The sequence below is a fragment of the Tribolium madens genome, unplaced genomic scaffold, assembly GCF_015345945.1.
Source record: "Tribolium madens isolate multiple individuals breed KSU strain unplaced genomic scaffold, Tmad_KSU_1.1 Scaffold_3;HRSCAF=73;Tcas5.2_LG2, whole genome shotgun sequence".
NCBI lineage: Eukaryota > Metazoa > Arthropoda > Insecta > Coleoptera > Tenebrionidae > Tribolium > Tribolium madens.
Window position 1 is genome coordinate 2,701,029 of NW_025401006.1, and position 27,611 is coordinate 2,728,639.

At 35.2% G+C, this 27,611-nt stretch overlaps 2 protein-coding genes across 3 annotated transcripts; one reads left to right on the forward strand and one right to left on the reverse strand.

Moving 5' to 3' along the window:
- Window positions 1–58: 58 nt before the first annotated feature.
- On the forward strand, window positions 59–26,595 carry LOC123008156 (serum response factor homolog). The gene is made up of 3 exons (XM_044403805.1): window positions 59–566; window positions 8,306–8,557; window positions 24,144–26,595. Exons 1-3 carry the CDS (start codon window positions 153–155, stop codon window positions 24,528–24,530), a joined length of 1,053 nt encoding a protein of 350 aa, XP_044259740.1. The 5' UTR covers window positions 59–152; the 3' UTR covers window positions 24,531–26,595.
- On the reverse strand, window positions 12,551–15,398 carry LOC123008157. 2 transcript variants are annotated; one of them, XR_006412924.1, is made up of 3 exons: window positions 15,225–15,380; window positions 14,701–14,982; window positions 12,551–13,083 (listed from the first exon to the last, which is right to left on the reverse strand). XR_006412924.1 is itself a non-coding variant. In XM_044403806.1 (3 exons), exons 1-2 carry the CDS (start codon window positions 15,381–15,383, stop codon window positions 14,786–14,788), a joined length of 366 nt encoding a protein of 121 aa, XP_044259741.1. In that variant the 5' UTR covers window positions 15,384–15,398; the 3' UTR covers window positions 12,551–13,083; window positions 14,701–14,785. The 2 variants fall into 2 exon arrangements, 1 of the variants encoding a protein (XP_044259741.1); XM_044403806.1 differs by having other exon boundaries at window positions 14,701–14,994; window positions 15,227–15,398.
- Window positions 26,596–27,611: the final 1,016 nt, after the last annotated feature.

The window sequence follows — 27,611 nt, forward strand, 5'->3', positions numbered from 1 at the left end:
ACAGCCGTAGTGTGAGCATTGGCCGCTTGAGCGCGCTGGGCGGCGCAGTCAGTCGAGCTCTGGGTGCTATTGTGTGCTCAGCTGTGTTTGTGTGTACTAGTGCTGTATACACTAAGTGCGGTGTTGTTATTGTTGTCAAACTGTGGTGCGAAATGGAACCACCTGGCGGGAGGGATTCCCGATTCAACCTAGGTTACAGCATGAACCTGCTGTCAGGCGAGACGCCGCCAGAGATCTACGGCAACCCTGGCCTGGGGCGGCCCTCCACCAGCTTGCAGCAGCTGTCGCCGCGCCACACGATGGTGTCGAGCGCTTGCGGAGGGCGCGGCCTCAAAGGCGACATCTGCTACGACGATCGGGGGATGCCCTCGCAGGGCATGGGACTGGAGGCGTGCGGCGTCAACGACATATCCGAAGACACCTACAACACCCTCCAGCCTAAGAAATCGCCGCCGAGTAACGGCAAAAAGACCAAAGGCAGAGTCAAGATCAAGATGGAATACATAGAAAACAAGTTGCGGCGGTACACGACGTTCTCAAAGAGGAAGACTGGCATCATGAAGAAGGTGAGATAACCTCTCTACGTGATGGGCGCATGCACGTGAGCGATTGCGCGCGCACTGTTCCCAACCTCATAAAAAACACCAGCAGATATACATCTGCTAACAATTTTAAGAATTTTTGCCGAAAGGGCTCAGATATGAGGGCCACGATAAGCTCGGGTGATAGTCTGCGATGCAACAGGGGCGTCGCGACGCAACAGAGCGTCAGGCGCCGTAAGGCAGACCTGCAATGATCCAAGATTGTAACACGTGACCTGAGATAATTATGGGCACTGGCATTGTGGTACTGTTACATTGTTAAGACGCGAGCGCCGCGTACGCAATTCAAATTATAAACATATGTTGCTTTTGACAGCTAATACAAGAGATATCTCGCCGGTAATTACACCGCCGTGTAGTCCCTCAATGGTTTCGAAATGCTACAGCCGCCAGTACGATGCGTCTCGAAAAAACCGCAATGCTATTATAATCATCATTCTCGACGATTTTTAGGCCACAAATAGAAATTACTTTTTGCAAAATTATGCCTCACCGAATGTAATTGATAATATTATGATTCATTAAAATAATTAGAAATAGATTTTTCATTACTTTTATTACTGTCAAATCGACAAGGACCAAACACCAAAATTACGTTTTATTGAACTAAATGAGAGAATTTAGTACCCGAACCACGGGATGAACTAGACACGGATTTAATTACTTTTCAATTTACTGAAAACCGAATTGAAAACTGATATAGTGGAAATTCCCCAAGTCTAATTAAATTTAATTAAATAGCGACGAGATTTTGTTTTACTCATGCAGCATGATAATTTATGATACCCTCATATTAATTGAAAATAAAAAATATTAGCGAAGTTTGTAATTAAAAGTGTTTGTAAATACACTCAAAACACCTTTTTTATGCTTAGAATAATTTTTTTGTACCTAATAAAATTAGTTAACTAATATACTATTTTGCTAAACCAAAATAGCATTTTACTTTGTAACTTCGCAGGTAGGTAAAGAAACCCATTTTTCTAATAAAACTAATTTTCTATACTAAATCACATTGTACTCAAGCTTCTAGGTATGTATTTAAAATTAGGTGCGATAAAGTTGTGTATATTCCTGAAGCACACCTCGACGTATCGCATTTTTGTTATAAGAAAAACAAAATATGTAAATTGTTGCAACAGACTTTTGATCGTTAGTCAACACTTACAAAATGTAAAAGTCGTTAAACGGAAATCGCAACTGTACGAGAAAATTGTAATTTCTACAAATCTGCTTTAATTTTTTTTCTATTTTATAACTTGATTGCTACGTACATATTTATTTACAGATGTTACAACAGTAGCTCTCTATTAATTTTTTTCCCTGATTTATTTGTTTTACTTAAATTTTACTATTGTTTTTATTAATTTTAAGAAGGCTCAGTGGTGCGGTGCGACTCTTTTTTTGTATCTTTTAATCTTTTATCGTAACTTCTCAGTTTATAAGGTATAATTTTTTATGTATGTAGTTTATCAATATTGTATTTAACAAACTTGTTAATAAAGTTTTTTAATATCGTTGTATCTATTAATTATTATTTGTTATGACTGAAGGGCTAATTAGAGGAAATTTTTGCTTATTGTTCTTGGAAACGACTTTGTGCATGTGTTAATGTTGGTAGTAAAAAGAAATAAAAATATTAATTTAAAAAAATAATAATTTCTCTCACATTTACAAATTACAAATGTCGCAATTATGAGTCACAAAATTCTAAAACTGTAGTAAGTTTTTCTTAAAAATTGAAACATAATTAAGCGAAGTTAATAAACTCAACAAGTCAACAATTGAATTACCACATTTTTTTAATGTAATTCATTTATTTGTGTCACGTAATCATAATATAGTAACCAAAATGGAGAATATTCAAGATCTTAGCAGCATTTCATCTTACTTCTTTGACCTTTTCTTCTTTCAGTTATCATAAATGTTTCTGTCAAAACTGCTCAGTTTGAAGATAACATTTTACGTTTTTTGGCATGTTAGACGAGTATATCTGTTTATTTTAAATATTTTTCTCAGTACATATTTACATTTTTCTAATATTTCATTTTCAGAAATTAATTTATTTTAATTTTTTTATATCACTGCTTGATTTACTAATATTTTTAATACGTTTGTTGACCCATATTCTAAAAGGGAAGGCGCCTGTCTTTTTAAGCAGATCTGGTATTGCTTGATATGGCGACTCTCCAATTTCGGATAGCAATACACAAAAAGGTGCAATTTTCCAGTCTATTTTAAGCAAACCTATCTACAACTCGATTCATTCAAGTTTCAAGCGAATACTATTTTTAATTGGAATATCTTATACGCCTCAGATTTAATTTCACTACTTTGCATTTATTATTTTGTTTACATTTATTTTTGGTACAGTTGGAGACAAAATACTTTGGTCGTCAATGTCACTTGAGTGACATTAAATTGCAAAGCATCCTTTAGGACAGTTAACCTTATTTTTAGCTACTGTCAATCATAGTTGACAAGTTGTATGCACATATTTTTGATAGGAAAATATAATAGCTGTCAATAATTTGAAATTGTCATTCATTTTAACGTTAAAGCTTGAATTACATTAAAGTGTCACAAAACTGACGACCAAAGTATTTTGTCTCCAACTGTATGTACACTTTTCACAATCAAAAGTTTGAAACATAAAACTATTTTCTAGTTTTATCTATTACAAAGAAAATTATTAATTTTATTTTTGTAATGAATTTTTTAAGCACTTGTGCACCTCCGAAGAACGAATTGGCCCACAGCACTTTCTTCAACGGTGCTTGATGCGAACAAATATTTACTCAAATAGTCACCATTTAGTACAAATTAAGTGAGTCCATGGGAACTATCAATGTCTTCTATAAATGTGTAAATAGCATTTGATAACTTACTAAACATTTATTTAAACTCGGAGGGAATATCTCTGTTCTTTAAACATACAAAATGAAAAACATATAAATCGATTTGTAATATACCATCAATCACGTTTGGATTGTTTGTGCGTCCAGAATTATGCATGTGGGATGTTAAATCTCAAGATTCTTACGGCATCCGAGTTGGCAACCGTTCAAAGATTTAATTCTGTTCCTAGCGACGTAGAAATCGGAAAATTTTGTCCAAACTTGGACAACGCACCAGGAATTGATTTACAATATTAATCAAATGGCAATTTATTAAGATATATTGTCACTTTGTAATTTATGTGATAATAATAACAGCGGTTGGTAGGTTTATATGCATATAATTCTGGATATGGCTTTCAATCAATTTGATTAAACGGTTGTTTTTACAGATCCATTTGCATATTTTGTTAATTGATAGGTTTAGAGTAGTGCAATTAAGCTGCTTAGAGCATTTGACGTATCAAAGAATAGATCGAAGATAAATCGATAAGTTGGTGGTGATGACTTAAGTACGCAGATGTATCTTCAATAGAAGATTTGTGCAAATTAAGGTATACGTTTTTGTCGCAAGATGATAATAACTTTGCATTTGTGTCAACTAAATATAATCCTGAACTAGATAAAATCTATACATAACTCAGTTTGTAGGAGTTAAGCACTAGTCATAAAAACATCGCCTAAACCATGTTTCTTCTACTTTATTCTTGGTAATTTTCTCCCCCATAATTTCAACGTCAAATTGCAGATAACATCAGGAAATGTAATAATAACAACTTCACCTATTTTCTTAGGTCAGATCTGTCAAAATATTAAACAGCAATTCGGGTCACATTGAACTCGAAATTTTGTCTTTACCTGCTACTCTCGACTAATTATCGCTACGGGAGGTCCAAACGTGTTTTTAATTTTCTTTTTTTACTTTGTCAATTTTTCGATAAAATGCGTGTAATTCGCGTTAAATTTAATGGAGGTTCTGTCAAAAATTAACTGCTAAATTGCAGTACTTAGGCGTAAGCAATGAACCGTACGAATATTATAACCATATAATATTTATATCTATTACACGCCTATCTTTGTTGAAAAAAACAAATTGCTAAAGCGTTAATATTTATTCTTCAAATAATCCTCGCATTTTGCAAAAACGGTGAAAGTAGAGAGAATAAACATTCACTTTGGCAGTTTTGGACAAATTAGCGGGGGACGACATTTAACACAAAATACATTTTAAAAGTTCAAAGACATGCAATATTTGTCAATTTCTTGGTTGAGCTGACCTTTGAAAAATCAATAAGGAAATAAAACTCATAAATTTAAATTGAAAAATGGTTTTTAGCAAAAATTGGTTTCGTTCAATGATAATAATTGCAGGTGTAGAATATGCAGGCAGTTTGTGTTTACAAACCGATGTTTAATTAATTAGTAAAACCACTATGCTCCTGTAGGTTATTACACAAAATTAGCAAACCTAAAAAGTGAACATGTTAAATCAAAATTGTGATTTATGATAATTATAAATAACATTAATTAGAGTTACAATTTAGGATACAGCTTTCTTGTTTTCTCTTCTAAGAGCTCGTAGCAGAAAAACTTGTAAAATTATTTTTCCAACAGAAATAAAGAGTCAAAGTGCAAAATTTAAACTCTCCTAACTTCGAAATTTTTATAAATGGAATTTTTTTAACATTTCTTTCATGTTCCTGGTATCTTACCTTACATGGCATTTTTCTCTGGGGCGCGAGTTCTGGCGCAGCCTGTATGTGGTGATAAATTTCACTAAAGTTTTTGCATTTCAAAGATAAAACGAGTTTTTTAATAAATTTACATAAAAACTACTAGCGAGTGTATAAAATATAAACTTTGTGAGGTATGGTATTTAGTGTCTCCTTTGAAATTAATGACTATTTAAAACAGTAGCAGTTTTGACACCTAGGAGCACGATATTCATGGAATACAACATAGACAGAATTTTAAAAAGATGTCAACAAGACAGGTGATTAGGCTAGTTTTAGTTAAACTTTTGTTAGTAACTAAATGAAGCGTCTCCTGCCAATTAAAATAACCATTTTTGCAAAAATTCACCATTCACACGGTTTTTGCGTAAAGACCTTATACATAAACATGATAATATAAATCAATTCTATATATTATTTTGTCATTAAATTAGCCTCGTTATGTTACTTCGACGCACAAATTCTTCCCTAGCAATTAACCGAAGTCATTCCACACGTTTCTTGGCGAGCCGAGATGTACACATTATAAAAACCATCCCCGCAACAAACAATTATGAAAAATAAATTAATAGAGCCAGATCTTGATTGTTGAGTGTAATTAATATCGACCCCTCGCTCTCCGCTCTACAATAAAAACGATTTGTCATCAGTGTTAGTTCTTTTTTATTAATGTGTGAAACGAAGCAAAGCCCGACAATTAATCTTGAATTTAAAACAGGCTTTTTGTTTTTGAAAATGTCACTAGCACGAGACAGGAAATGAAAAAATTTTCTTTCTCACCACAGGACAATACCGAGCAGATTTCTATGACTTGATTGATTCCATACGATGCTCTAATCACAGTAATTTATAAAATTAAGGCTGATTATTGGATTGATGAATCTTGTAGAGGCTTTAGAAAAATGATAAGTCATTTGGACATGTGTTCAGGGAATGTGATGCCGTTTGGCTTGTCTTAGTCATCGTTCGTCACATTCAAAACGATGACCTTCGGAACATACAGTTTGATATGTTCAAATTACAGGTTATTAATATTGAGAATGGCTCTTGCTGTTTACAAGTCGGAACCATTGATTTGTCACTTACATGATATAAAATAGTCACTAATTTATTTTTAATAATTAAGATTTCAATTAAACAATCTTCCAAGTTCGTGATTTCTTTAACTACCGAAATCCCTCGAAAATTAATGGTAGAGAGGCTTTGCTACCCTCGCAACGGGTCATTTACAACGAAACGAGCAATTACCGGATCGTAGATACGCGAAAGACTGCATAAAGTGCTTTTTTCCCCAAGACAGTCGAGGAGGTCATCAAATTTTAAAGGCGCGACCGAGCAAAATGGGGTTTGATAATACTCTGCACCAACAAATTATTTATCTACTGGAAGAAGTGGCTTGTCGTTTTTTGTTTCACTTTGTTTATCTTTTACATCATCTCAAGATGTTAGTATAAACAACACCCTTCATATTACGCTTTAAGTGGTTTTTGTAAGCGTGTTTTATCAGTTTTTTGATACAATTAAGTTAAGGGCAACTTCTTATATTTTACACAATACGAATCTGAATTTTTAACTTTTTCTTGTTCAAAAAAAAAAAAAAGAAACGCAAGTTGTTTTTTTACTAATGTAGTTACAACTGGTCCAAACTTTCTAGATAACGTAGATTTTGCTACTACCTTCAAGGTTGTCGTTTAAAAAGCACTAGTGGCACCATTTTATCAAAATTTGAACTTCGTTCAAGTCATTTGGCAGCTAATATTAAGTATCCTAATTCACAACAGTTATTTATTTTTAAGATAAAGCTAATTTAAGCTTGGTTAGTACAATTGGATCTGACTGTTATAGGGTTACAAGCACCAATTCATCATTCATCATCAAACAGTAGAACTACATCATTAACAAATTTCTAGCATTAACTCTTGATTCGAAGTTTATACCAACATGTTTATTTCAATAAAAAAATAACTCCTTACTCTAAATCAACATATAGAATAATTTTGAGAGGTAAGAGTTTTTTCATGAGATTGCTTGTTAAATACTAGGTATAGTTTTAAAAGATTAGTAATTAATAAATTGTATTTAATGGAGTCGGAGTAAATTTACCACAAATAACTGTTCTTTGGTACACGTCTAATGTAATCAGCATAATAAACAGATTATGTTTTCTTAAAAGTGCTGAGGGCAAACCTGAGGTGCAGACATGCGTCGATTGCAGACCGCCCATGAAACTGGCCGTATAATGTATCAACTCTTTTCCTAAGACTGCTAATTGAAACATAGGATGATAGCCTTTATGTGTGGGCAGCAGCCGTTCGGGCTTCAAAGCTTCTTCTCCAATACAGGGTGATTCAGATAAGATAATGAGCCTGACGATCTGGCGATGCAACCCAAAAAACAAATTTCATTTACGTCTTGATCTAATTTTAATTGTGATTTGCATTTGCAATCCAAGTTGCTCATGTTGCTCTCACAGCGCTTTGACAAGCAATTTATGATTTATAAAAAAAACTGTTTGCCTACCTTTACTGTTTCATTTGTTCATACATTTTGTATTGGGTTTACACCGAAAAGACTTCTCCACTTTCTCTATCATTCCCTGAGAACTGAATGGCACTAATGAGCGTTCTCTGCACTAATGTCAGACTGACATAAGATGATAACTTGGATTCAACTTGTAAATCCTAATTTAAATTGGATCTAAGGCGTAAATGAAATTTGTATTTTGGGTTGCATCGCCAGATCGTCAGGCTCATTATCTTATCTGAATCGCCCTGTATATTTTTCTTGAAAAAATAATATAAATTGGTGCTTTAACTTAAGTGAAAAATTATTCATTTTTTTTCGCTTTTAAGAAGACAAGTCATGTTAAAGTTTAAGAGCTCTTTCGACCATTAATAAATTAATCGCTTTTATTGAATAAAAAGTTAAGTTAAAAGTTTAATCGTAGGATATTCTTACTTTTAACTTATAGTACACGAAGAGTACAAGTAAAATTACAAAAGAAGTAAAAACAAACAGAAAAAAGGAAAATAATAAAGAGTCTGCTTTCTTTTGAGTTATATATTTTTTTCAGGCCTACGAGCTGTCGACTCTCACCGGGACACAGGTGATGCTCCTGGTGGCGTCTGAGACGGGGCACGTGTACACCTTCGCCACCCGCAAACTCCAACCGATGATAACCAGCGAGGCTGGTAAAGCGCTGATTCAGACCTGTTTGAACTCCCCGGATCCTCCGGCAGGTTCGGCATCCGGTGACCAGCGAATGTCGGCCACCGGATTCGAGGAGACGGAACTTACCTACAACATCAGCGACGAGGACTCCAAAGTAAGACAAATGGTGTACGGTTCGCCGCATACACACACGCACGCGCATTCTTTAAGTGGCCAGGGGCACTATTCACACCTAGAGCAGAGCCACCTGGGCCTAGGCGGTTCACCGCAGCATGGGGGCTATTCGCAAGCCTGTCCTAGTCCGCTGCCGCCGCCGCACCAAGGCTACGGACACCCGCAACACCCGCATTCGCACTCGCACATGACGCACTCTCATCCTCAGCGGTAGACGGATGGGAGAGAACCCAAAAGGGGTGATTTTAGTCATGATTTAGGTTATTGTCACAATACGTTACTGTTATCACGTTCGGGACGACGCGCCGGGAAACGGTGGGATACCAAAGCCAACCCAAAGAAACATTGGGACTCTTTCTTTTGCCTAAACAATTTAAAAAAGACACTTCGTATCAGGCTTGTTTGTTTTCACGTTAACGTGGAAGTAGCCACTGTTTTTTGCATTTCAGGATCTCGGGAAATTGTGATAAAGTTGATGTGGAAGTTGGAGTTGAGTCATTTCAGACGCGCATTTTCGATTAGTGCAATTTTTTTAAATAACAAAAGCTGGAATAACTGAGAGTCTTGCTCGTTTTGGTATTAAGCTCAGGGAGCGGAGTAATTTCCTTTTATGTGTAAGCATTTGATGTTTATATAATTGGTATTAAATTTAAGAGGCTTAGCGTTGCTTTGCGACACCCTTGGTTTTATTGTTTTTAATGTTATGCTGATTTCGAGCAGATTGCTCAATAAGAATATAACTAAATGACTGATAGATTAAGTGGTCGTATGCTGTCATAAAATTTGAATCAGAAGCGCGTTTAAATTAATGCAAATCAAAATAATTTTAAATAGCCTGAAGCGTTCTATCCGACAAGGATTGCTATGTGTATTAATTTAGCATAAATTGGGCCAAAATTGTAACATCATTTACAACAAATCTAATAAGTTGAAAGATTAATCTTGTCTTGATTAACACTGTGCTAGTAAAATGTATCGACTTCTGAAATGGCCACAAGTTAAATGTAAATTGCTTATGAAAGGTTTCATAGTAAATTAGCCATCGGACTGATATTCACGGTCATAATTTTAACTTTGTCGGATTTTGTCGTGACTTCTTATCATAAGAAAGTCCCGCGGCATAATTTCCTTCCTAATAACGGTTGGTCAGTTACCATCTCAATTTCCTCGCTTTACACATTTGTGTACTTTGCTGATTAACGTTTTCATTACTCGCCTACCCTAAAGCCAAGAAATTTAATATTGCAAACGTCCAAACATAAATCTCAACGTAATGAAGGTTTCGAAATTTTCTTTCGTTATTTTTCTAGGTCTGAATTACGCCCATAAGAAACATATGTTCGCTTCGTTAACTGTTATATTCAAAGTAGACGCTCGATCGACGGCAGACGAGAGAGTTCCGATCATTGTTGTTGCGATGAGATAAAATTGACGCGTCGAGACGTCAAAACCAAAGCGACACATGATTTTTAACACCCAGTGCGTCGGATGAACTCCATCTTTTGCATTAAAAAAGTGAACGATGACCGACTTAACTTGAATAATTCATCTGAAAGCAAGACCTCACGCATCGGGACAGACGTGAGATTTATTTTGTTTTCCCACCGATGGGGCCAACAGCTGTTCCGGGAATCCGGAGGTAATAGCCAGGATTTTTCGCTAACGGTAGATGGCGCGTGCTATCCTGTTTTGCCATTGGCATTACTTCCTGCACCCGGAAACGGAAGTCTAGGTGTTGCGAGTGGCCCGTGCGTTGTAAATAAACAATTGGTAGTTTGATTAAAAAATGCGTTTCTGGTGTGTGTATGCGATCCTTTATGTTTGCGTCTTGTTTCTGCATGACGGTGTTATGTTGTAGTTGTTGCTTTATTTTACCATTGTTTCTTGCGGATTTATTTGCATCCCGAGAGGGGCGCGTTGAATAGATTTGAAATTTTGAAATCTTGCAATTGTAACCTTTGCTAAATACCCAAATAAGGTCATATAAATGCAAATGTATTTATTACTAAGTTTTTTTCGTGTAGTTTTGTAACCCAAATCGGCCCACGTACGTACGTGGGACTTTTTGTTTCCAACACCAGATCAAAAGTAACGCAAAAGGGCCAAAAGATGCACGCTATATACGAACTGAATTAACTCAGGGTATTTTTAATTCCGTCGAAGCGTATTACAAAGACGAAAAGGTCGACTTGCGATTCTCTGTGGTGAATATTCTCCAGGTGATTTTGAGGTCCAGTTTTTATTTGTTTACGATTAGATCATGTTAGCAAAGCAATTACGGCCCACCTGTATTTAAAACATTTACGAAATCCCATTGGTTGAGTAAAAGTGTGTGTGTAGGAGGTGCACCCATCTGCGTTGGAGGCTCGCTTATTTTTAGGTCGTTGGCCCCCCCAAGCAAATCCCCGATTTCACTTTTGAACCCACACGGGGCAAACATAATCTTCGGGGGTTGATTGAAATTTTGACACTACAATAGCTGCAGAAAAAAAGTATAATTGTCGTTATCGTTATTATTATTATTATCAAATAATGGTCCGAATGAAATGACGAGGCAGAAACGTGGACAATAAAAACCGCAGGTCAACAATGGGGCAGTATAATGTTTGTTGTTAACCGCCTTTTAATTTGAGGACCTCTTTCGTTTCGACGCTTGGATGATTGGCGTAACAAAATAGCTTTTTTTTAGTTATAGAATTTTCCCCCATGATGATGGGCTTGATTAGCGAGACGAGCCATAAATTTGAATTTACTCGACCAACGGGAAAATTTTCTTAGAATTTAATTATGCACGGTGGTGTCGAAATTATCAAAAGTCACTATTTTTCGAAAAGCTGTGAAAAAATTAATATTTGATATTGTGGAAAATCGCAAGTTTCCTTGACGGTGGGTGGCGATTTTTAGCATTCATTATATACCTATTAGACACCAGAGTCTCTAACTCGTAACTCTATATTAATGTTTTTTTGTACAAAGTTTTTAATTTTTAATTTTATGTAAAGTATTAAATTACATTCCAGCAAAGTTGATCTGTTTTTGAAGGCGCACATTGATGTGCACTGTTTATTTTTTATAAAAATCGTTAAGTGCCATTTTGAACATCAGATTCTGTACTATTGCACGAAAATCTTGAACACATTCAAATGAATAATTTAAGTCGTATTGTAGCATGATAGCTATAATGCAATTTTTTAAATCATCTAGTCCATGTAGAATAGGTGTCTTGTTCAAAATGGTAAATACTTTTAAGTTAGGTATTTATTATTTTATATTATGTTGTATTCGATGTAATATTTATCTTAATTTTTGTGATGTATAAAGCAACTAAAAATACTGAATGTGTGCCTCAAGACCGATTGTAACTAGTTAGTTTTTTAATTGAAAGCATGTTTTTTTAGATCGATATTTATGGTTGTTATTATTTATTTTTAGCTTTTTATGTTTTTAATACGAAATAAATTATGTTATTTTGAACCGCACAGATTGCAACCTTGTATTATCTACGTGCCGTTGGATTGATGTAAAAATTAGCTTAATTAGATTTTAAAAATGGTATACAGGTGATGCGGGGTTGCAAAACTTATTGCTTGGCATGACTGTTTTTTCTTTGTAAGGTGAGTGAATTGCGAGAAACTCGAGATTATTTTACAAATTGACTGTGTAATACCAGTGTGTCGATTGCATCGTACTTGTTCCGTAAATGTGATAATAAACATGTTTTTAATGTAATTTTGTGCCCTTTTGTAAATGGATTTCTGTCTCTCTCTCTTAGACTTATTACTGAAAAAAGCAAAAGATTGGATGTAGGAAATGTCATGATTTTCTCACATTGAATTACTATTCAGCACGGTGAAATGTTAGTCAATAATTAATCAGAGTCGACAAGTTTTTGAACCAGTCTGTACCTACTTGTCCGATTTACAAAAATCGTGTATGGGAACGGGAATGAGAGAACGAGACATAAAAATACAGATGTCACATAATCAATTTATTGGTTAAAAAGTTTCATACATAATTATTAAAGCCATGTCTCAGCCTAATCGTACAGGGATTGAGCAGCATCAAAATTTATGACTACTTAAAAACTACATAGTGCCTAATTAAAATTTGTAATTAGTGTCTTAAACTAAAGTAACATTATCAGAGTTGTCAATCATACATCAATACGAAATTATAATTACAAATATGAGTATGCTATAGCGGGGCTACCGAAGAGATAAAGGCGAATTTAAATTTAAAAGTATAAAAGATCAAAATCAGACATCGATCAAACATCATCAGTATCTATCTGAATATCTCGGATTGTTGGTTGTGTATAGGTACGGTTTTCTATTTTGATTCGGCTACCAAACAAAAACCATCTATCATGACCGAAACTTGCCTACCTATCCTATACGATAAATTAAGTTTAATATGGCACCGTAGAACTACAACTTAATCCGATGTTAGTTGCATATGACGAGTTCCTCACACCTGATGTCCAGCGGTGTTGGGCGTCGCCCACGTCTGTAACAGAAAACAGGAATCACCTTATTACTGACTATCTAGCGTATAATTGTGCCGCTACCGGAATTAGTTCTAGTTAAAGCTCATTCAATTAAGTGGTCATTTTAATTAAATTTGTTATTTTGAGAAACCAAATCGAACGCGTGTGCAAATTTATGCTCAAATTATGCCCAATTTAAATACGAAAAGGGATTGTTTGAACAAAACGGGCGTATGCCTCGAGCCAAGCTGACATAACACCAGCTGGTCCATCACCTTGATAGAAAATTATTTTTTCGTTCAATTTCAATATATTCATTTTAATGTTTAAATATTCATAAAAGTGGCCGAATTTCTCCGTTAATTACTCAATTGCACACTAATTTCCAAAAATTGCAGCTGCTTTAAATTTCTGTTCTATTTTGTAACAATCGGAGCCATTAGTAATAATCAGTAACGAGTGTTTTGAAGTATTTGTTTAAATGAAAAAAACAATTTTGTTGTATAAAATCTATACAGAATAAAATGTTGATCCCGCAAGCGTACCATGAAGCAGTAACAACTCACTGCTAAACAAACGGCAACTTAAAATTATTCGAACGCTTCGCACGTTTATCTTCCTGCAGCAGCGAATCGACCAACATTTCATTAGCAGTTAATTTAAAATTGTAAATAAACAGCAGTTTTACATTTTTGGACATACTTATCTTGTGTCAAATTAACAATTAAAATTAGGATCGAATTTATAAATTTGTAAAAAAACAATTTTAAGTAATTTAAATTCCATAAAAACATAATTAAATTAGAAGCCGTAAGTGAATTTTATTGCTTTTACATTACATTAAAACTAATGGAAATGTACGAAATGTTCTAAAGGGAGAGACATTTATTTTCAGATTTTCAGATGAATGTTGAATAAGAGAGCCTAAAGAGATGGGAGTGCCTACTTTAATTATAATGATGTATAAAGAATTTTAACCCTTACGGTGATGTTTTAAAATAAATGTATTTTATTTTAATTAAGTAATTTCGGCACTAGACTGGATTGGTGTATTAATGGAAATATAATTGACAAGGATAGGCTTTTTTTGTGGAGTGATTAAGTTGTGTTAAGTAATGATATCGAAAAGGCCGAGTTATTATGAAGTTGGTGAAAATGATTATCCGTTGGCTTTTGTGAAGTTATTTTGAATAAAAAATTGATAGTATATATCAAATCCGAAAGAACGCTCGCAGGTTTAAGACTAGCAGCCAGCATATTTTTTGACAGCGTATGACTAATTGGACTTTGTCAGTTATAAATTATTATGTATGTAATTTTGCAATCAGTTTTATGTCTGATACGGCGCGATAATTTACCACCGGGGCGTCAAAAGCATAAAACGTTTGATTGCATTCATTTTCCTTTCCATCATAAAACTAAGATTGTTAACACAGAGACATTACGCACGCACCTAATTGACTTGGACATAAAACACTGTCAATACTGCATATAAATCGTGTACTTAATTGCGCTTGTAACGATGCGAAAAAAATACTGAAATGAAATTTCGAGTAGGACAAAAAGTCTAAGAGAGACAGTCAAATCAAATGAGGCATAATAATGATTATCATAAATATCCAAATGACATGCGATACCTTTGAGTCCGTCCGCTCGTGATTTTCGACATCTACGCTGGCGCTGACCGAGTTGGCTGTGTCGGAGAGTGGGGGGCACGGGAGGTCACACCTGTTCGCGTTTCACCCCCTTGTGGGGTAGTTCTCCTGATTTCGGCGTTGGTGACCTGATCATGGGCTTTTTTTCGGCTTGTAATAACCCTAGATCAGGAGAATTCCAGTCCAGGAGACCTGTCACCGCCCCCAGAGCCCCTTTTGCAAGCAGGTGTCGCTGGGTCGATGGACGCAATAGCGCCGCGCGTTCTGTAAAAGAATGAAACACATATGTTGGGATTTTTCCTTTCCTTGTGATTTTTTCCTCAAAAATCACTTTCGAAAATCGAGCCTTTTGTCCCAAAAATGCAAATTGACACCATGGCATTATTTCAAAAATCTCCAATTTTAGACAAACTTTAAAGCAAAAAATGTTATTAGTAAAGAAAAAACAGGCATGCGATTATTTTGTACAGTTAGGTTTTTTGCAAACAATAATTGTGGGTACTTACATTTGGCGGCTCAGGACATGATGGATCGGAGCGCAAGAAGCACGGACGACGATCGCCGAAGAACTGTGGGGTCCCTAAGAGTCCCCCATGAGTCACGGAGTCGGTCGTCAGCGACCGGAGCCGAGCAAACGCCATACATGGTCCATACATGGGCACCATTCCATATATGGGTCGTGTATTGTTGCAAAATACTGGCTACTGGGCTTGGGACGGGATAGAAGAGCAAAAAAATATAGAGACGGCACGTGCTATTGTTTTCTGCTGCGGCTCATTTCGAAGAGGAATGATGGGCACACCGCGCAATTTAACGATTGCGAGAATTCGTTGGGGCTTTTTATGTGGGCATTTTCGGACCGATCAAATTTATCTCGCAACGGTTCGGAAATCAAATTCCACAATTTATACGGGATGATAGTGATATTTTTACGAACGCGTCTGCTCTCGATTTTTATTTTATTACATTGCTTCAGACTCTGTTTAAATCTGATCTTTTAGCTCCTTCAGAGGAAAATTTATAGCGCAGTTACAACGACGCATTGCGAAGTGAAAAGCACGCTTTTTTACCACACTCACCTAGAGTGCTACCATAAAATTCTCTCACAGTATTACAGATCCGGAATATATCCCATTGAAAATTTTTCATTAAAAACACAAATAACCGTTTTCTACTTTAAACGACAGGCTTAAAATCCAACGCATTTTTGTATTAAAAAAAATGAAAATGACAATAATTACACACGCTTTTCCAACAGTAGGTATAAGCTCCACCTCTTGTAACATGCATATTTACACTGGCTTTGTTTGCTCACCAGTGGCTTTCACCGAAAGCCGAGATTAGTGCGGGAATTAATATCCTTGTGTGTTACAACAGCAATTAAAACCAAAGTAGGATCGGTGAAATAAAAATATTAACAAATTTTTATTGCCCTGTTGTGTTTAAAATTTTGGAAGTAACTTTTATACAGCGTGTTTTAGAAATATTCCAAGTAAGATAAGATACCAGGAACAAGAAAAATCTTTAAAAAATTCTATCAGTCAAAAAATTTTGACATTTATTTTTTGATATTTGATTTTTTTTAATGTTCATTTAATGTTATTGATGATCTTGTATATGTTTTTTTTTATAATTCTTTAGTAAAGGTTTGCCAATAAACGCCACAAATAACGTTAAACGTAGTTACAATTTTGAATACAGTTTCCTTGTTTCCTTTTCTAACAGTCTGTAGCAAAAAAACTTTTTTAACAGAAATAATAGAGTTAAAGAGCAAAATTTAAACTTTCATAATATCGAAATTTGTATAGATTGAATTTTTTTTTAAATTTTTTCTATGTTCCTGATATCTTATCTTATACTGGCATTTATCTCTGGGGCGCGAGTTATGAAACACACTGTATAGGTTGTTTTAAATAAATATTAAGAATGATATTTGTTAGTGGATGCTCAATAATTTTGTAAAGACGTGTCTAATAATAGTCTTGTAATTAAACTACTGGGTTTTTATAATTATGTATTTAATTTATTAAGACATTAAGTTAAAATATTGTGTCATTGTGGAAATATTTGAATAATTAATACAAGGTATTTAAATTCCATCGAATATTTAATCGTCAACTTCCGATACAAACAGTAAATTTAAACTGCGTGTCCTAAGATGTAGAATTATTCAGAGGTGCTACTAAATATTGTGTTTATTAATTACTATTAATTAGGAGTATATACATACATTTTGACTTGAATAAATTGAGATTTTATTAAAAACTGTTCATGTTGTCATTGCGCCTGTTATCTATTACAGTCATCATGTTTTTTTTTCTGTGGATGTTTCATTCTGAAAATGAATAAATAATTGAATTTGATTTGCAAATCAGTTGGAGTTTACGACATCGGACGTCTAGAAAATCCATTAAAATACCGTAAAATTTTAATAAAAGTCGTCTCGCGAACCTGGAAGGAGGTTGAATCAACACCTTCCATCACAATCCGGTCTGATGTTTGGTTAACCAACAATCAACAATGGTGCTAACTGCAACAAATTTGACCATATTTAGTTCGACTCCACCCACCGACCATGTGTAAACACAAGCTGGCCATTTTTTGCTTTTGTGTCGTTCTCCATGATTTCTCGTTGCAAGAAACGTCAACGCCAAATACGTAACGGTGTGTCGCTCCTCTCGAAGTTATGCAAATCGACACCCGGAAGCAAGGAGCGAACCCGGAGCGCAGGTGAACACGCCGTCATACGCAGAAACCGATCATCCACCGCGACATTAATTTCGTCCACTTCCGAATTTTCGTCGCGTGTTTCATCAAACCGCATTTGCATCGTAATTGCATTATTAATTCGTTTCTTTAATCCGTTTTAGGACGGATTCATTATCATGCATATGCTGTTAAGTAGACGGTATGTGCGTAATTTTGCATTTTATGAATATCTATTATGCGTTCTCGTAACATCCACAATCATGGCCTCCTATTATTACGTCGTCCATAAACGAATTTTCATCTGAACGTGGCGACTGGTCCAGTTTGTAATTTTTTTTTACTTCGTTTACACCTGCAACTTGCGCAATTCTGAGCCGAAAGTAACCCAAAAAACACGGCGTTTTACTTCAAACATGCTGAGGGTGAGCGTGTTACGAAAACACGACACGCAGCTTGTGGCCTGCGGGGGCTCATCGAATTTAAGGGACACTTAATTTTTCACTTACATGTTCTTCTAATTGCTAATTGCCAGTCGCTGGTACAAACCTTTAATTTTATTTCTTGCTCATTTTCAAAGGCTTTCATTTGAATTTTAAATGGCTGAAAGTCTGATGACCACAAAACAAATCCAGAACTTTTTGTCGTCTTATTTTATTTTGCTCTTGGAATATTAGTTGAAATTGTGGTCTCTTGACTGGAGCGGGGTTCAATTATGTTCAATAAATAGCCGATTGTATCTCGTCTGTTGAGATCTAGCATATCTGGCTGGTATATCATGGATATCTGGATCTGGTAGCGATGGTAATCTGTGCGGTGCGTCGGCTTTCCTCGGCCAAAGTAATGGCCGGTTATACCACAATTACCCGAACAATGGCTATTATATTGTTATCGAGTTACTTGGCAAAAATATTGACTTATTATATGCAAGCATTATATCTATTGCAATCCTACGGTCGTGTAGGTGTACGGATACATCGTTTGGACATGTGCTACGAGCCGGCAAGGTTTTTTCCTGCTATTTATTTCACCGTTTCCGCATGATATATAGACGTGGATACATATGTACACTTGTCCACGCAACAAATGCAACTCCCTTGTGATATGTTGAACTGGCCAAGGATTATTTGAAAGGGATTTTTAGAGGGAACGGTCCGCATTCATTGCTCTAACACGCACACATTATTCTTGCGACTCCTTGAAGCACACCAGAGAAAGGCGGAACCTGAAACCGAGCTTTGTTCGGACGCGCACCTAAATCAAAGCTTCTCTTCGATAATTATTCATTTAACGGATTGATTTAACGACAAAATACTAAGTGGATCGAACCTAATTATACTATTTCGAAACGGTAGGAAATGGCAGAGTGAAAAAACAAAACGAGAATCTAAAACGGAAATGAGGTTTTAAAAATATAATCCGTACAATGCCAATGACTGATGTAAAGTCCGGTGAAATTACTTGCAAAAAGCATGTGGGTTTTTTGCATACAGGATGAGCTGAAGAGCTTACTAACGGCAACTAACTTCAATCCGATTGTCAGATCTGAGAGCTAAGAAAAGAAAAAAATGTAATTAGGTGAATTTTAACAATTTCAAAAGCAGAAGATCTCATTTTTTTTCATTACAAGATATTTAATATTTAACTCAGCAGAAGAACTGAAAGCTATAACGTGGGAGGAGATATTTGAAATTGAATAAATTTTTACTTATCATTTATGATAAACGAAGTTATGTTGGAAATAATATCTGTTAAAGCAATAAAATATATGGGTGTTTATATGTTAGACAACATAACAGCATAAGCTTTTGATAATCCTGCCTAAATCTTGGCAGTTTCTATTACTTCTTTTACATAACTTTACAATGGATAAAATCTATGACTAATCGCAGAATTATGTAAGTTTAATAAAATGGCCACCAAAGTGGATTAACAGTTTTTGCTTGAATTATAACGATTTGTCGCAAGTTTATAATTTATTTTACTATTATGTAAGAAATGTTTTGTTTTTAGTACAGTAATATTTGAAGCTGATTTTGCGAAATATTTAAACATGATTCTTTTAATGTTAATTTTGGGATATTGTCAATATTTGTAAAATTCGTCGAAAGTCGAATTTTAAGTCATTACACCTTTTACAAGGCGTGACCGGTGTGGATAATTTTGAATAATACCTTAATCATGTTAACATTTTTAATTCATTTAAGATTCAAGTAATGTGGTATAAATGCTACAACATTTCTAAACGTTGCTATTACTACGTAGTCAGTAAAAAATTCTTGTAACAATTCAAGTAAGGCTGACATTTTTTGTTTTTTTTTTCAATGATTTTAAGGGTAACGAACGAGACGCCTCTGAGTCTTCTTCGAAATCTTTTGGTAATTTTTCACCGTAGATTTGATTAAAAAATAAATACAATGACTATAAAATTTTTAATTGAAAAATTGGATAAGAAAAGAAAAAAGCATAATGGATGCAATAATTAAACGCGATACTAGATTTAATTAATCGTTTAATGGTTTTTCAATAAGATTGCACTTTTGTTGTATCAGATTCATTCGGTTTGATGATAATAGTTTAGCCCACACGATGTTATAAACACCTGTTGCGAAAAAAATAATGGCGTTAAAATTATTATTATTTACACTTATGAGACATCAATTGCGATTTAGCGCTAATAAGGTCCAATCTTGGTAGTCGTAAAACTCACATCAGGTACGAAGCTGCAAATATTTCACAGATGATTAGGCAGGAGACCAGCTGCAGGCTTCATTATGGAAGACAAACAGCCAGCGATGATATTAATGAAGACAATGTGTGGCAGTTTTTTTATTTCCAACACCTTCTTTCTCGAAAATAAAGCCATCCCAAAATTTTGACAATGAATTATCGCTGATTTAAAAATTGCAAGAAAACTAGAGCATTGGCGAAACCGAGAGACCTCTTTCGTGATAATTATTCGTTGTCGAATTGCCCATCAATCAAAAAACGAGCACAAAAACGCGATCGCCGTTTCATCGCGTCCGATTTCTACACTTGCACCAAACTTCTACAAGGAATTTCACACGATAAAAGCTCTCCTCTCGGCGCAATTTCCACGTCTAGAGGAATATTCGGCTAGAAATCGGGAATTAGCGCGGAATTTTCGGGGCACCCGTATTTGTTTTGTGCCCGGGACAAGTTTTCGATGGAACAATTTGATTTTGATGCGAATTGAAGGCTACTACAGCCCTTAAACTTTTCAGATGGTCCAGTGTCTGCGCTGACCTGAGGCCGGGTCAATACCCGAAGTGATCAAAGACCCCCGGCGCCAAAACACTTGACAGCAGTTCCGATCCATTTAGGTGGTGTCTCTCATCGTACTCGGTTCGACATGTATTATAATGAAATTATTTCACAGGTAACGTTGCCTCTTTCCTCCTTATGCAAACACGTGCGCTAATGGACCTAGAGGCGCTCATGTGGGAGACGGCTCCCATGAAACAGATTTGTTACCACCAGAAAAGCGTCAGTAATCGCGGAAAAGAGGAAACCAAGCCTGGGATAATTTTAAAAATTTTGTTTATATATTTTGAGGTACTCGAATCAAATAGTCTAATCTTTATTTCCGTCAACTTTGTGTTGGCTTTCTAAAATGTAAAAGTTGATGTGTGGATCAAGTCGATTTTGGTGAATGCGAAAGGTTTAAAACGTTCCGAAAATAAATGACGTTAATGCCATTAATGAGGCGTAACGGTGTGGTAAATAATCCGGGATATGGCACGTTAATTATCGCTAATCAATGCTCGAAAGCATTAAGAGATTATCCTCAGTTTCCTTCCGCCGTTTTTGGGCGAAGTCGCCATCAGGTGTTGAGAAATCGGCAGCCACCTGTCGGAATCGATCCCGCACTAGAGCGTGACGTTGTGATATTTACCGAAGCGTTTAAATGTAATATGTACAATTTTCATACATGACATACCATCGTAAACGAGAGGTTTATGACGATATTTCCGAACGATCGAATTGGCATCTTTGTAACGTAACAAATTGGCGAGAACGGCGCAATAAAAACGCAATTGTCATATTTCGAACGCAAACGCATATTCTTTAATTTGGGTAAAAAGCGGCGCGATCAAACTGTCACCAGTGTTCGCGTTTTGAAAAGTTCGGATAAAAAACGGGAGTCGGATCAGCGATTCCTTCACGTATGACTTGCATTATCCTTCCCGACGAGAAAAAGTCGTAATGATCAGGCCACGTATATCATATGACAGCATCGCCGACGTCGGCCAAACGGATAATTGGGAGATTCCCATAGCATATGTAATCGATTGGGCTTCCAATCGCCGCTCCGTACTGGCATCTTGATAATAATAATTATCGATTATGACCAAGGTATTCTCGACATGTTCCTCTTTTTTTACAGCCTATTAACACGGTTATTGTAAGGAAGACGTACTTGCACGTATGCTTCCTGGGAAGTCTGCCCATCAGTGATTTACAGTATACGGACGCAGAGTCTTCGAATATCTCTTAATGATCAACACGTACAGAATAATTAGCAGAACAAGGCCTTTTGGCGGAAAAGCCGAACGGTTCATTGGCAAAGAACCACAAGTAGGTATTTTGTAACACTTGAGTTTCACAGCACAGAACTACTCAGGGTTTCAAAAGTCAATTTAGAACACAAAGAGAAAAGGCGGTAGCATTATAGGTATAATGATAAAAGAAAATCCATGATTAGGATTATGCTTGTCTTTTATTTTTTGTTACTGACTAACTAAGTAAAGAAAGCTGACGTATGGCTCTACAATCTGTTCTATGTAGTAGTTCAGAAATTAGAAAGTTTTTATTTACTGGTTTTTCAAATAGCATAAGTTTAAAGTTGATGATCAAGACCAAGGTGTATAAAATTAATGAAAATATTTAACAAATCGTAAAAAAATTCGAAATGAGTCTTTTGGACTCAATAAAATAGTAGGAAAAATAGTTACATATTTTGAGTAGTAGTTATTGGCATATTTTTTCTACCTTTACTAAATAATTATAAAAAAACATATACAACATGATCAGTATTATTGAATAGACAGAAAAAATGTCAAATGTCAAAAAATAAATATCAAAATTTTTTGCCAGATAGAATTTTTTAAACATTTTTTTTCATGTTCCTGGTATCTTATCTTAGGTATTGACGTATCAACAAGAAATTACTCCCTAGGATTTAGGGATATTCGTGAATAGGTTGCCATAAATTTGATTAGGTTGGTTTTTGGTGACAAACAAAAGATATCGTAACTAGTGTCAAAATTTAGGTTAAGTCACCTGTCAGCTTGTAAGGAGATTTTAATTGATAGCTGACAGCAGGTTGACAGAAAACGTCAACCGTCAACAACAAGGGGTAACCAACCCTAGGCATTCAAAATTACTTCTGAAAATTCTAGTTACAAACAACATGATAATCGTAATTTTCCTAAAAGTTCAAATCCTAGGTGGTAATTTATTGTTGACAAATCTGTAGGACTTGAAATTTTTCTCTGGGGCGCGAGTTCTGACACACCCTGTATACAACATTATCAGTATCATTGCACATACATAAAAAAATGTCAAATGTTAAAAAATAAATGTCAAAATGTTTTCACAGATAGAATTTTTTAAACATTTTTTCCATGTACATGTTTCTGGTATCTTATCTTACTTGAAATTTTTCTCTGGGGCGCGAGTTCTGACACACTCTGTAGATTTAGATAGTTGTTGCATTTATTATACAGACACATTAAAAAAAACAGGAAACTAAATTTTTCCAAATGTAAATTCGGTTCTACTTGTCAATTGTCAACTTAATAATACCTATCAAAAATATTTCTAACAATGGCATTAAATTTATACCAACTTGTGTAATGCCGCATTTAAGTGATGTAGAGAAAGCCAGAATCGTCGATCATCTGGAAAATGCTAGGAAAATTATGAATTTAGCTGCAGAATTTAGTGTGCCATCAAAATACTTTTTAACCTATTTTTAATAAAACACGTTCACACCATCAAAAAATTGAAAAAAAAAATTTTTTTCACACTTACCGTTTTTTTGTTCGAATGTAGCTGTAAATTTGTAGTAATTCTGGTCATTCTAGTAACATATAACTTTTTTTGAAAGTTGTGTTGATTTTTGGTTTGTTGTTGGAACTGACTGTGTTTTTAACAATGTGTATATCTATTGCTGTATCATTGTTATAGAAGAAAGAACAAATGCAAGAAGAGTATCCCAGCAAAATTTCCATGATATAACGCGGTTTTTCTGTATCTCTCCCCATTTGGCTTAAGCGAGTTGCAGTCCGTGCAATAACACTATAATAGGCAAGCAAAGCCACGCTGTCTGCGATTTTCCATTGGAATCGTAAAACCCGTCTTTGTCAAATTTGGTATTGAATTCAACGTCGGCACACGCGTAAATCTATAGTTGCCGGCAAGCCGCGACTACTAATTACACGAATTAATTGTTATTTACTTTCCTCATTGTCATGCAACCGACTGATTTTATTAATTATTTAAGACTGCATGCAAGACGGATCGACTGATAAAGTGTCTGCACCATTTTTCCGCTAAATTCATTAAAGAGACGAGTTTTTATTATTGCAACTTCTTGTCAAAGCATTCTTACTAAAACTTAAACTGACTGAAAAGCTTGCATTAGTGGTGGTCTTTGTGCAAGTACTGGTCTAAAATCACCATTTTTTTTTCAGGATGACAACATGTCGGGGGGCGAATCTAGCGACAGTAGTGACGCCGACGCCCACGAGGATGAACCCGACGTCGGTTTTGCACCTTCATCGTCGAAAGCAGCGACCCCTCCTCCTTCCACGTCTTCACAACCCTCATCTACGTCTTCCAGCACGTCAACGACAGCACCATCGACGACAACGACAAAGTCGTCTGCGTCTCAACCCTCAATCATGTCTCCTCTGCTATACCAAACTCCTCAAGGTATGATGTATGCGACTCCGTCGAACGGAGGAGTCATCTTCAGTTTAGCCCAGACGGATTCTGCACACCCTCAGTTTATTACGATACCATTGTCGATGGTAGCGGCTAACGGCCAAGGAGAACTTGACCTGTCGAAACGGAAGTGACCGTCGAATAAGATTATTGGCACGTTGCGGGCTTCCGTCGACTTTGTTTCATATGTGCGCTTCAGTTTCCTTTTCCGGTTATCGAGGCGGACGGTTTCGTCGGGACGTGATGTGCCCGTTTCCGTATTCAAAAATCATGGAGCTTGGACGCGCATTTTTTTATTTGCTAATAAGCCGAAGAAGAGGCATATCTAGCAAGGGACACTTGACTTGTACTTTAAAGCAATAATTACTAAGACAGAATCGGTTTTCAATTTGTTATGTAGAAAATTTTATTCTGTTGCTCCATGACAAATAGGAGTGTCGAAAAATATTAATTAATTTATGTAGATATTTGACACCAAAGGCTATGGTGGAATGGATATTAACGTATTTTTCAAACTGCTACTTTCAGAAAAACGGCAAGGAAGAATCTACTGGAGCCGGATACTTAAGGCAAGTATTCACCCATTGGCATCTACATTTTTTCTATTCACATGAGTAATGTTGAATGGCCTATACAGATACAAATATTTTATTATGAAGAAATTGAAGACTGAAAAGTTGTTTATAACGTCACCAAATTACCAATAATAGTTATTTATTCTAAGAGTTTGAGTTTAAATCGGACGCATTATTTCACCGAGTGGATTATCATCTACGAGGTGGAATAAAGCGTCTCATTTACACTCAAACGAGTTGAATACAACATTTTATTCTTCGAATTAGACTCAATGAGGTTAAACTTTCTTTAAATCTGTTAAAAATAATCTGACGTTTCGTATTGAGAAATGCCAAACATTTGTCAAAACTTCCTTACACGGGAGAAAAACCGTAAATTTTGACAGTGTCGAAGAATAAAAGATTTTTCGTACTGTTTTTGTGGACGCAATTTATTCCCAAACAAAATACTAAATCAAAACTATCGCCATGCAAAATCTTTTGCCTACCATTCATTCCTAGACGATGAATAATTTTTTATCTGCAAATGTTATAAACACTTTCGGTTTCTTACTTTAAGATGCAATAATCCAGGTAAATATACAAGAAAATGCGCAAATATTACAATAACAAGTACACCGAAATTGGAAAAATGTTTTACAGGTTAAATGTTCCTTTCTGAAAAATTGTAATTACATTAAAGAAGCTTAAACATATAATAATGTTTTACTTTCTTTTGATGTAAATTGACTATTTTTTTCCAAACAGCAATGCTTTAGCAAACATGTGAATAAAGGTATACAATATAGGTATTAATAGTACTTTAATAATCGTGTAAAAACTATTTTGTGCTAATTTATATCCTATTTGACAAAAGTCATATTAGTTTTTTTTAACGATTCTTGCGAAAAATGTTTGTCGTTTTGTCATTGTCGTGCTTTTGATTTTATGTTTGTTACTGTAAAAAGTGACAATAATTCTCGCCAAATCGTACTTATTTATTTATTATAATATTATCCCAATTACTACTAGTTTCGTATTCAATTTAGACTGAAATTTGTTGGAACGACCGCTTTGATCTGGCGCTCATTCCAGCAATTTTATTTCTCTACTTGTGTTATAATGCTAGTCAATGCTAGTGCATAAATTTGTGTTTTTTTAGGTTGGTGTTACTAATAATACGTTGTTAGTATGATATACAAAAATGTTTGTCAGTTGGTTTCTGTCGGCATTTCCGTCAATCACCGAACATTCCAAAAAAAGGGCAATGTTTTTAGAACTACTGTCTTGTTAACTGCTGATGGTAACCCGACTGGAGATATTTTTGCAAAATTGTTGAAAACGTTTTTATTTATTAATTTATTGGATGCAGTTTTATAAATAAAGGTGCCTTTAGATAATGTACTTGTAACATATCTTTTTTGATATTTATCATATTTACATAATAAAAGTTATGCAAAGCAGTGCTCAAACTATCACGCCTTTTATTTTTGTATCCTTGTAAGCCTTAAACTGCCATCATGTAATAATAATGCATAAACAAATAGGAAAAAAATTGTTTTCATTGTATAACGAAAAGAATATCTGTATTTATATTTCGTGCCATATATATCTGCGAAAATAAAATTTGTTATTATGTTCTGTTTTTCTGCGTTCCTTTGCTCTTTCTCACTCACTCTCGACGAATTTCCTTACAGCTTCCATCATGTGTTTATTTTTACTTGCGACTGAAATAGTCAAACGTCTGCTGTACTAGTCTTAGATGTGTTTGGAATTAGATGTGCTTGCTCCGTAAAGAACATTTCCTTTCGGTTTATATTTTACACTTGCTCTATTTTTAGGAATCCGGCCTTTGCTGCAAAAATAAATTTCAGCTTGGACGTAATACACCGACATGATTTTTGTGTAATCTCACGTAACCGCTGTTTTTGGCTAGTGCGCTTTCCATTTATAGTAATAAACGAAACATGAGAATTCTGCGTTGTTGTGCGTAATTGGCGGAAGTGCCACATTATCACACATCGCATTCTCGTTAATAATAATTGTGTCACGGTGTTGATTGCTTAGAAATATTCAGTCTTCTTGCGTCGCGATGATTAGTGGAACCGTGCCGATGGTTCAGTGAGACCGTGAATGAATGCTAAATACCCTTAAAGAAGTGTTAATATTCTGCACCCGATACCATTTAAGAAATGATTCATTGCTTATTGTTATTAAATGTTATGCGGTGCATTTAATATAACAAATAAAATTTTATTTTACTTTGTCACACAGTCGCGAACGTGTTGGTATTAAGGACACGTATATAATTAAAAAATGTTTGTCATTTTATATATAACAATAATTGTATCCTTTATATGTGTTGACATTTAATTATTAGCTATTTTTCTATCGATGAAATTACGTGCCGACTTTGTCTCTGGTAAAATCGAAGTCTAATTAAGCCAGAAACCGGTGAATTTATTGGTAACATATAAAAGACGAGCTTTTTCATTAAAAACTTTGCAATTACGGCAGCTTTCTTATTTAATGAGCTCATTGGAAATCACTAAATGACTATGTTAATAAAAGAAACGAAAACTGCTACCAACTATGGTACTAGCACCTTTAACTCAGATTGTGCCATCATTACTGGCAAAATTTTGAACAATCCTTCCTAAT